General features: G+C 39.9%; 1 protein-coding gene across 2 annotated transcripts in view; it reads left to right on the top strand.

Moving 5' to 3' along the window:
• Positions 1-12269, top strand: part of LOC311113757 (spectrin beta chain, non-erythrocytic 1-like) — a 92569-nt gene that overhangs the window by 40747 nt on the left and 39553 nt on the right. For both annotated transcript variants that reach the window (XM_084157062.1, XM_084157063.1), the window contains one exon: positions 7422-7573. In XM_084157062.1, coding sequence (XP_084013188.1) covers positions 7422-7573 — 152 coding nt within the window. The remainder of the gene's footprint in view (positions 1-7421; positions 7574-12269) is intronic.

Below are 12269 nucleotides of genomic sequence, written 5' to 3'. Positions count from 1 at the left end.
ATAATGTTTACATATCTTGCATTACCCATCTCATATGTATATACTGTATTCTATGCTATCTTAATAATGTTTACATATTTTGCATTACCCATCTCATATGTATATACTGTATTCTATACTATCTATTGCGTCTTAGCCTATGCCACTCTGATAATGACATTGCTCATCCATATATTTATATATTCTTATTCCTTTCCTTTACTTAGATTTGTGTGTATTAGGTTTTTGTTGTGGAACTGTTAGATATTACTTGCTAGATATTGCTGCACTGTCGGGACTAGTAGCACAAACATTTCGCTACACTCGCAATAACATCTGCTAACCATGTGTATGTGACCAATACATTTGATTTGATTTGTTTCTCATGGTCTGAGAGTCCTTTAGATGCGTTTTTGCAAACTCCAAGTGGGCTGTCATGTGCCTTTTTACTGAAGAGTGGCCACTCTACCATAAAGGCCTGATTGGTGGAGTGCTGCAGAGATGGTTGTCCACAGAGGACCTCTGGAGCTCTGTAAGAGTGACCATCGGGTTCTTGGTCACCTCCCTGACCAAGGCCCTTCTCCCCCGATTGCTCAGTTTGGCCGGGTGGCCAGCTCTAGGAAGAGTCTTGGTGGTTCCAAACTTCATCCATTTAAGAATGATGGAGGCCACTGTGTTCTTGGGGACCTTCAATGCTGCAGAAATTTTTTGGTACCCTTCCCCAGATCTGTGCCTCGACACAATCCTGTCTCGGAGCTCTACGGACAATTCCTTTGACCTAATGGCTTGGTTTTTGCTCTGACATGCACTGTCAACTGTGGGACCTTATATAGACAGGTGTGTGCCTTTCCAAATCATGTCCAATCAATTGAATTTACCACGGGTGGACTCCAATCAAGTTGTAGAAACATCTCAAGGATGATCAATGGAAACAGGATGCACCTGAGCTCAATTTCGAGTCTCATAGCAAAGGGTCTTAATACTTATGTAAATAAGGTATTTCTGTTTTTTATATTTAATACATTTGCTAAAATTTCTAAAAACCTGTTTTCGCTTTGTCATTATGGGGTATTGTGTGTAGATTGATGAGGATTTTTAAATGTATTTAATCAATTTTAGACTAAAGCTGAAAAAGTAAAGGGGTCTGAATACTTTACGAATGCACTGTAACTAGCTCTGAACATGAACATTGCTTTAGAGGTGCAGTTACAAAATGGAATCTTTCACCACGTTCAGTATTTCCTGCCAGCTAAGGGTGGGGTAGTGATCCTAATGTCCTAATCAAGATCTCCCTTTCCTGCCAAAACCTGGAGAGAGGAAAAAAGAGACGGAAAAGAAACCAAACTGGAATTTGAATGAATGTGCATCTCTGTTGAGATAAGATGAGAGATTTGCTTTTGGGAACCGGAGAGTTAGCCCCAAGGACAGAGATACAAGGTGCGTCAATAAATCAATAGTTTCTATTCTGTGTCAGTCATGATGACCAGACTGCTCATATCCCAGCTGGTTAGATTTGCTTCTTTGTTCCTGAACTCCAAAGACAATAGAGCTGTGGGTCAAGGTCACAAAGCAATGCTACGGCTTGGGATAATTTTCTCTGGAAGAGGGTGATATCCAACACAATTAGGACTAAAGGACACTATTAGTCAGTGCAATAGTAAGACATTCATGAATAGCCTCTGATGAATGAGTGGGTATACTTGAATACATGGGTTGTTCCACCAATTAGGTGCCTTTTGCATATCCACAGGAAGTAGGGGTGCTGAGGTTGCTGGCACCCCCTGATAAATCACCAAAAATATATATATATTAATATAAAAACGTAATTTTTTTTAAATGAAGAAAAATTAATTCCCACCAAATTAGTGCACTAGGCATTAGTGCATTAGTCCTGTATGAAATGAGAAACATTTCCCTCAGTTGACCTTAAAAAGAGGGACAGGTTTTTTTGTGCATAAAATGAATAATTAATAGCAAGTCTTTATTCATATAAAAAAATCTGATTTATTGAATTTTCCATGTGGTCCATATTAAAGGGCACTTCAATTAATATAACATACTTTTACAATTCAATATTTGTGCACAAATTCTACTTAAAATATCAAAGGGACGCAAAAGGCACTCATTTCGTGGAATGACCCATATAATATCCATACTTTAATAAAGGAGTGAATTAGCAGTCACAGAAAGACACAGAAACTAACATAGGACCGATGCATTTTGAAACAAAGTGTATTCCATGTGCTTATACAAATGACATTTGGATTAGAACAGGGTCAAATAGTGGTAAGTACTATGTACAAAGTACAATGAATGTACCTTCCAATGAATGTACCTTCCAATGCAATTACCTTTTGCATGGTTTTTAGTGACACCAGTTTGCAATCCAACCATTCTATGCTAGTAAAGTACATGTTGTAAAACAAATGTCACGACAGGCCTGATGGAAACATCAAATTTGTCGCTAAACTTTCCAAATGTTGACTAAATACGCTAGACAGGGTGGGATCTTTTTGTGTCAGTAAAACGTATTTAAAAAAAGCTTAACTAAATAAAACTACGACTCGAGAAACCATGCAGTTTATTAGGCTAAATATGAAATTACTTAGGAACTTCACAGGGTAAGCTTGATGCTCCTTTCCAATAAATATTGAGGGTCTTATTCTGGTGACATAATGATCGATGCTTGACTGCCGTTTGACAAATACAAATATTTTCACTCATCCATAATAATCTCATAATCTAGACTATTTTACCCACACTGTATCTGCCAGCTGTTGGCTAGAGCGCATGTGCCAAAACCGGATTAGTCACATCTGCTATTTTGTGACAAAACTATCGGTAAAGTTGAAATGCGATGGAGTCACATTGAACTTTAGATCATTACGCACTGATTTTTATTTGAAAAAATTATGTTTTCTGTAAACACACACTGGTGAGAAATTTTGCATATTTTCTTTATGCAGATTTTAGAATATTCACATTAAAATCTGTCGCCAATTGGATGGAAACCTAGCTACTTACTATAAAGATTGAAACTAAAACCTCTTTATACCAACAGAGCCATTTTATAGCACAAACTAAGAATCTCAGTTGGTGGTACTCAATCAGTGACCCAACCCCCCAAAAAAGATTAGTAGTATTGATTGAATTCTACTTCCTCTATTGCATAAAGGTCCTAAAGCGATCATCTGCTAAAAATGTCATTGAGATGACATTTGAATCATTTTTAAAATATTGGTGTTATTTCACATACAGTTGAAATCGGAAGTTTACATACACCTTAGCCAAATACATTTAAACTCAATTTTTCACAATTCCTGACATTTAATCCTAGTAAAAATTCCCTGTTTTAGGTCAGTTAGGATCACCACTTTATTTTAAGAATGTGAAATGTCAGAATAATAGTAGAGAGAATTATTTGGGTCAAACGTTTCGGGTAGCCTTCCACAAGCTTCCCACAATAAGTTGGGTGAATTTTGGCCCATTCCTCCTGACAGAGCTGGTGGAACTGAGTCAGGTTTGTAGGCCTCCTTGCTCGCACACACTTTTTCAGTTCTGCCCACACATTTTCTATAGGATTAAGGTCAGGGCTTTGTGATGGCCACTCCAATACCTTGACTTTGTTGTCCTTAAGCCATTTTGCCACAACTTTGGAAGTATGCTTGGGGTCATTGTCCATTTGGAAGACCCATTTGCGACCAAGCTTTAACTTCCTGACTGATGTCTTGAGATATGGCTTCAATATATCCACATAATTTTCCTTCCTCATGATGCCATCTATTTTGTGAAGTGCACCAGTCCCTCCTGCAGCAAAGCACCCCCACAGCATGATGCTGCCACCCCTGTGCTTAACGGTTGGGATGGTGTTCTTCGGCTTGCAAGCAACCCCCTTTTTCTTCCAAACATAACGATGGTCATTATGGCCAAACAGTTCTATTTTTGTTTCATCAGACCAGAGGACATTTCTCCAAAAAGTACGATCTTTGTCCCCATGTGCAGTTGCAAACCGTAGTCTGGCTTTTTTATGGCTGTTTTGGAGCAGTGGCTTCTTCCTTGCTGAGCGGCCTTTCATGTTATGTTGATATAGGACTCGTTTTACTGTGGATATAGATACTTTAGTACCTGTTTCCTCCAGCATCTTCACAAGGTCCTTTGCTGTTGTTCTGGGATTGATTTGCACCAAAGTACGTTAATCTCTAGGAGACAGAAAGCATCTCCTTCCTGAGCGGTATGACGGCTGCGTGGTTCCATGGTGTTTATGCTTGTATACTATTGTTTGTACAGATGAACGTGGTACCTTCAGGCGTTTGGAAATTGCTCCCAAGGATGAACCAGACTTGTGGAGGTCTACAATTTTTTTCCTGAGGTCTTGGCTGATTTCTTTTCATTTTCCCATGATGTCAAGCAAAGAGGCACTGAGTTTGAAGGTAGGCCTTGAAATACATCCACAGGTACACCTCCAATTGACTAAAATGATGTCAATTAGCCTATCAGAAGCTTCTAAAGCCATGACATCATTTTCTGGAATTTTCCAAGCTGTTCAAAGGCACAGTCAACTTAGTGAATATGTAAACTTCTGACCCACTGGAATTGTGATACAGTGAATTATAAGTGAAATAATCTGTCTGTAAACAATTGTTGGAAAAATTACTTGTGTCATGCAAAAAGTAGATGTCCTAACCGAGTTGCCAAAACTATAGTTTGTTACCAAGAAATGTGTGCAGTGTTTGAAAAACGAGTTTTAATGACTCCAACCTAAGTGTATGTAAACTTCCGACTTCAACTGTAATAGATTATGTATTTCTCTTAACCATTTCCCCCTACTTGGCCCTTCGAGATACTGTTATAATCTTCCCATCGCCCCAAGGTCTTTGAAAAATGACAAACTGCCTGACGCAGCCTTGTTTAAATGAACGACCTAAAATTGTCTTCATTGGAGTCAGTTTTTTTGTTGTTAAACAGCTAAAACTTACTCTTCAAACTGTGTTAATAGTACGGGACCTATGTGTTTACCTAACGATAAGACCAGATGCTAGTGCAACATTCCTCTAGCTAGCCCTCCCCGGAGTTGAGCTAGGGCAGTGGTGGAGGAGAGGAACACTGACTCTATTGTTCTGTCCAGCTCTGTCTTGTCCTCCGGTCTCACAGGAGACTCCTTTAAAAAATCCCCACTAGCATGTACCACTATGTGACACTTGTGGTGATGTTACTATGTTGCAATAATGCCACAGAAATGGGGTTGGATGCATAGGAGGTTGGTGGCACCTTAATTGGGGAGGATGGGCTCGTGGTAATGGCTTGAGCGGAATAAGTGGAATGTTACGAAATACATCAAAGACATGGTTTCCATGTGTTTATGCCATTCCATTCACTCCTTTCCAGCCATTATTATGAGCTGTCCTCTCCTCAGCAGCCTCCTGTGATGATAGCTGGTTTTACCCCCGAGGGGTAGGGCAGCAGGCAGGAAGTTGGCTCTGAGTCTAGTTAGTGAAGTCATACACAGTACAATTGTGGTCAGGGTTCAGTATTAAGTGAGCGGTCGATTCCAAATGAATAGTGTTTATAATCAAAGGATACCTTTTTATTGAATATGTTGATATAATGTTTTGTGTGGCGGAGATTGGGGGGGTGGGAGGAATAGGTTCGACCTTCTCCAATTGTTATTCTTCGTCAAGATTGTCAACCGTGTCAAATAAATCACTCATAACAAAAAAGTCAAGAGGGCCTTGGAGTTGGAGAGTACATTGCAAGGTGCAGCCGGCCCTGCGTGCGGCGAGGTCATCTCTCTCATTCCGCCGTGTGTCAAACGAACAATCAAATCAGATGCTTACGTCTTTGCAGGGATAAGGAATGCAATAACAGGAAAATTGGGGAGGATTATAAATAAACCTGCCTTGTGTTCATGGATATGAACTCCGAGCCAAAGGGTGGAGCATTGGTCCTGTCTAGGGCCCCGAACATAAACAGGATAGCCCCAGCTCCCACTTCCACTTTTTTTAACATGTTGTAGCTATGGCTGCATCTCATTAGTCTACAGTGGCTTTCTCCCCTCGTCTCCTCACTTTCATGCGCACTGTCCTGAGAACCCAGAACAGATGACAGCAATATGGTCGACCCCCTATCAAGCATTTGTGTTCACCTGTCCATTTCCTTCATCTCAGAGGAGATGGAGAGACCAGGAGAGGAAGCCGTAAGAAAGTCTGCAATAGGTCTGAAGAGGGAAGGCCACCAGTCCCAATGCACTCTAGTTGTTTTAATATCTGGATCATGAAAGGTTGATGAGTTGCATATGACAAAGCGGGCCAATCATCCACAGTGACGAAAACCTCTCATTCATTATTATATTATACAATTATACGAGTATCAGTATCAGTATGAGTATCAGTACTGTTACTGTATACAACAGCACATGGGTTCCATCATTTGCCACAATACTTGGCTACACAGTATTTATTTTGTTTAGGTAAAAAGTGTTACATCTGAATGGCAGTCTTACAAGCTTATTGATATTTTCAATCTATTCCTTGAGGACCCAGGGAGTACACATTTTAAAGATGTTTTAGCCCAGCGCTAAAAAACCTGATTCAGTTGATCATGGGATGATTACAGTAGTTGATTAGGTAGATCACTGCTCTATAGTATTTCAGACTTGAAATGAAAAGACCAGGCTGTATAGGGACAGTGTGAGCTGTTATCTACTGTATACTTCAATGTCTTGTTCCAGCATTATTATCTTCCACAGCCTTACTTTACTTAACTAAAGCTACTTTGAAAAAGTAGTTCACTACATCGAAGCTACTTTGGGAAAAATATATCTAAATCTTAAATGTCGTAGATTACAAATTGCAAGAACAGATCACTCTCTTAAACACAAAAACTATGTTTCAAATGAGAATTAGGAAGGTCTGATGCCCCCCCCCCCCCTCAAAATCTTGCCTATTTCACGCATATTTTCTTCTCTTTTTGCCAATAGTTAGCTTCATGGTTACATGGCCAAAAAGTAATTAACTACTGCAAACACTACCAAGATTTTAACCTAGTTAATCTACCACCAAGCTACTGCAAAATGTAGTTTAATTACTAGTTGAACTACCTGTAGTTCACTACTCCCCAACACTGCTAATTTGGCAGCCATAAGGCAGCAGGTAGCCTAGCGGTTAAGAGTGTTGGGCCAGTAACCAAAAGGTCACTGGTTCAAAACACTGAGCCGACTAGGTAAAAAATCTGTCTGTGCACTTGAGCAAGACACTTGTAAGCTCCCGTAAATCGCTCTGGATAAGCGTGTCTGCTAAAATGCATTTTTATTTTACCCCAACTCTGCTTATCCATCATCAGGAATTCACTTCAATTAATTCAATGATATATCACTTTGACATAGCTTCTCTTTATTACTTGTTTCTTTAATTGTATTAATTGTATTAATCTTCTTTTCTTTCCAGATGAGCGCGAAGCAGTGCAGAAGAAGACCTTCACCAAATGGGTGAACTCTCACCTCTCCCGGGTGTCATGCCGCATCACCGACCTGTACAGGGACCTGAGTGATGGACGCATGCTCATTAAACTGCTGGAGGTGCTGTCTGGGGAGAAACTGGTGAGTACCGTGCTACCCGGGCCTGTATGGATCAGTTTAGCCTTTTTAGATCACAATGAATAAGATTACATGGACAGGGAGGACCTGATCCTAGATCAGCACTTCTACTCTGAGATGCTTGAGGGTCGTTGATATTTTAAGTAGCAGTTTTTCACCAATATTGCATTCTAAAAGCCTGTTATATTAAATGAAGTGCCCTTTAATATAGACCACATGCAGAATTCAATAAATCTGAATAATTCAATTAATATGAATAAAGACTTGCTAAAGTACCAAAATTCTGCATTTTGAAACTATTTATTTTCCCAAATTTTTTTCAAAAGAAACATTGAACATCTAATTGTCAAATGATAGTGGAAAAGCTTTAACAATACATTTTTTGGGGTGAAGTTTGCATTCAATTGCCACTCACTGTTGCACACAACAAGCTTCCATTCCCCCTGTCACAAGGAGATTTATGGCTGATTTAAGATGAAATCGCCAACCCTGTTACATTTCTGGCACTTAATAGGCACTTACTATATATATATATATATATATATATATATATATATATATATATATATATATATATATTATTTACCTCTTTAGATGGGAAAACATGTTTTTTATGAAGTTGAACATATGCTCTTTATGACAGAATGTTAAAATTTTGTGAAATAAAACGTGTTGGGGCTAAGTGTTTTGGGGCTAAGTTACACTTTTCAAAAGGCACCGAATTGGTGGAACGACCCTTGATACATACTAACGGTATATCCAAAATGTTTGACGCCAGGGATGCATTACACTGAAATTGTCCAAAAGAAAGGCCATCCCCTTCACCTAAGACTTTTTTAAGACTGTCTTGAGAAAAGGTAATGCATGTGGAAAAAAAAACTTGTATCCATGTGATACTTAGGTAAGTACCTTTATATAACTGATGCAATTATTTAATGGAACGTTGCCTCTGGGGATGCTCTTGAGCTAAAGGGGGTCACTGGCCTAAATGGACAAAAATATTGTCCAGAAAATACCTAATTTGATGGAAAGGGGCACACTTCCCCACATGGATATATTTTTTGCCTAAGGATTTGTGTGGTTTATGAATATTGGATCATACAGTATATGTACAGTATATGAACCATACAGCCAACATTCAAGACATATTTAACAATCAGTAACTAAACATCCACAGTGTACACTGAGTGTACAAAACATTAGTAACACCTTCCTTATATTGAGTTGCACCCACATTTGCTCTCAGAACAGCCTCAATTAATCGGGGCATGGACTCTACAAGGTGTCGAAAGCTGGCCCATGTTGACTCCAATGCTTCCCACAGTTGTGTCAAGTTGGCTGGATGTCCTATGGGTGGTGGACCATTCTTGATACACACGGGAAACTGTTGAGTGTGAAAAACCCAGCAGCGTTGCAGTTCTTGACACTCAAACTGGTGCACCTGGCACCTACTACCATGCCCCGTTCAAAGGCACTTAAATATTTTGTCTTTCCCATTCACCCTCTGAATGGCATACATATGCAATCCATGTCTCAATTGTCTCAAGGCTTAAAAATATTTCTTTAACCTGTCTCCTCCCCTTCATCTACACTGATTTAAGTGGATTTAACAAGTGACATCAATAAGGGATCATAGCTTTCACCTGAATTCACCTGGTCAGTTTATGATTTGTACACTCAGTGTATATTACTAAAGTGTAATTGGTGAGAGTTGAAGCAGGTGGGCTGCCTGGGATTTATTTTTTGCTGATGTCAGGAAAATATGTCCATATGGTCAGAGCCACGTATCATTAAAGGGTCCGTTGTCCAGGCTTGCAAGGCTCCTGATAAGATATCTCACTCTATTGGCAAATACCCAACAAGGCACATCCCATAATGAAATCTACCAAGGATACTCTATGGCAGGGGTACTCAACTCTTACCCTATGAGGTCCAGAGCCTGCTGGTTTTCTGTTATACCCGATAATTAATTGCACACACCTGGTGTCCCTGGTCTAAATCAGTACCTGATTAGAGGTGAACAATGAAAAAATGCAGTGGAACTGGCTTTGAGGTCCAGAGTTGAGTTTGAGGGCTTTATGGCATGTGGCTGTTGGGGTAATCCATGTGTGCAATTACGAACAGCAGATGATGTTCAAAACTCAAAGGGCTTTCCCTTTTGTATTGTATTGTATTATGGTACTTGGCTGTTGTAATCTCCAACTCCTATTTTTGCATTTCCTCCTGAGAAAAAGGTCTCCTTTACATGAATGAGTTCCTCTGGGCACGTCTTGTGCCAGGTTTCATTTTTCACTTTCCTGGTCAATGTGTAACTCGATTTGAGTTTAGGCACTGCAGGTAACGGCTGTATGCCAGGTAGAGGCATGGGACCAAATAGTATTTGGAATTGTTCAAATACTTAAGCTGCGCTTGACTGAGCTTTCCTGGCGCAATGTAACCAATGGAATAGTCCCAAAGGTGCAAGCCCCACCCATCTGGCACTGCAGGCAGGCTCAAGCAAAATCTCCAGGTATTTGAAAGATTTGAAATACAATTTGAACCCAGGTCTGGTACCATATTAGGTTACAAGGATATTGTGCAACACATAGGAAGATGATCCAACTTGCATAGGTCCCATGCCAGTGTTCTTCTGACCCTGTTATGTGTGTCTTCAGGTGTCATGATATGGGAACTAGTAAATAGATCATACACAGGTCATGTACTAATAAGCACTGAGAAGTATTGGTGTAGTGGAGGTTAAATACACCTAAATGTCATTTACACACTTTTTTTATTTTGGTGCGAGCGTTTACCCACCTACTGTGGAAAAATGCATTGAAAATATAGGGAGTGCTACTTTATTTACAGTGATCAGAGTTTACCCACCTATGTTTTTACCAGTACATCACTGCTCATAAGCGCTGAATATATTTGTGTCAATACCTAGCATTTTTTTGTTATGACATAATTCAAGATGCTATACATACAGAATGTGCCTAGCAGGGCAGCAGGTAGCCTAGCGATTAAGAGTGTTGGGCTAGCAATCGAAAGGTCACTGGTTCGAATCCCTGAGCTGACTAGGTGAAAAATGTATCTTTGAGCACGGCACTTATCCCTAGTTGCTCTGGATAAGAACATCTGCTAAAATGTAGAATACCCAGCTGTGTTTGTACGTACATACATTGCATATAAAATGCAAGCCATGGTCTACCCACATTTTGTACGTCATCTTTCAGCAATGGTGAAGTGAACCTGTACAGACTGTAGGAATGTGGCTTCCTGTACATGATGTCATGGTCTGGTAGAAAAGTGCTTATGTCATTGCTACTTGGCTGGCGCTGCACTCCTGGCTCCGACAGAGTGTAAATCTGCATCTCAAAGAACTGCACCACATGCCAGTGTGTCTGCATGGGGCTCAGCAGGCAGACACACACACTCAGACGTACATGTACACACACAGAGATACAGACACACACACACACACACATGCCTTAGAGGTCAGCAGTGTATTGTGCTGACTGACTCAGCAATAGGAGTTGAATAGGGATTTTGCTTTGACTCTCACTTGGGTGTCAATCAAATGGTGTTAAGATACAGTAAGTACGTTTTTTTCATTCTTCAATCCAAACCAGTCATCCGTTTTTGAGGATACATTTTCTTCTTTCAACACAGTGAAAAACTAGGCATGTACAGTACTGTATTTTAAATTAATTATGCAGTTATGTTTTTGTTTTACACTGTTGACTCAGTTTTGCTGAGTAGTTGAATCCAAACGTGCCTGCTTCCAGCAAATTATTTATTTACCCAGATGGCGGTTTTGATTGAATAGGGTTGACTTCCCCCTGCCTGCACAAAGGCCTAGTCCCCCCTCTTCTGCTCCTCCAAAACCACACCTCAGTGTAAAGTCTCCACACACATCAGAGGGCTGCTTTATTGCCGGGTTACTCATTCACTTTCAACAGACTGAAATAGTCAGCTACATCCTCTGTGTTTAAGAGAGTGAAGAAGTGGCATGTTGTGTATATAAAACCTTTCTAATCATAAGACCTTGGTCAAATACATATGTCATATACTTAAACTTGATTTAGATTTGAGTTTGCACTTTTAGGACTTTTGTATTGGTTCCATTGTACAGCTCAAAATAAATCAAGCATAGCTTGAAAGTATTTAACATATGTATTTGACCAGGTCTGCTAATCATTGACTGAGAGGGTTACAGAATGTAGCTCAACATACATTGGCAAAAGCAAGATGAACTGAAATGCTAAATGGCATATTAAGGATCTGTTCCTTTTTTAATGTAATCTTTTTTTTTTGTCCGGTTGAATTTGCAAACATGATTGCACTTTTGATTTCATGTAGACGACCAGGCAATTGTAAAAGTGTGATAGGCCTACACTATACAGTATATACAAAAGTATTGTGGACACCCCTTCAAATTAGTGGATTCGGCTATTTCAGCCACACCCGTTGCTGACAGGTGTATAAAATCGAGCACACCGCCATGCAATCTCCATAGACAAACATTGGAAGTAGAATGACCTTACTGAAGAGATCAGTGACTTTCAACGTGGCACCATCATAGGATGCCACCTTTCCAACAAGTCAGTTTGTCAAATTTTTGCCCTGCTAAAGCTGCCCCGGTCAACTCTAAGTGCTTTTATTGTGAAGTGGAAATGTCTAGGAGCAACAACGGCTCAGCCACGAAGTGGTAGGCCAC

Source organism: Coregonus lavaretus, assembly GCF_964263955.1.
Source record: "Coregonus lavaretus genome assembly, chromosome: 40".
Lineage (NCBI taxonomy): Eukaryota > Metazoa > Chordata > Actinopteri > Salmoniformes > Salmonidae > Coregonus > Coregonus lavaretus.
Note: the sequence above shows the minus strand (reverse complement) of the source record. Positions and strands in the feature narration are given on the sequence as shown.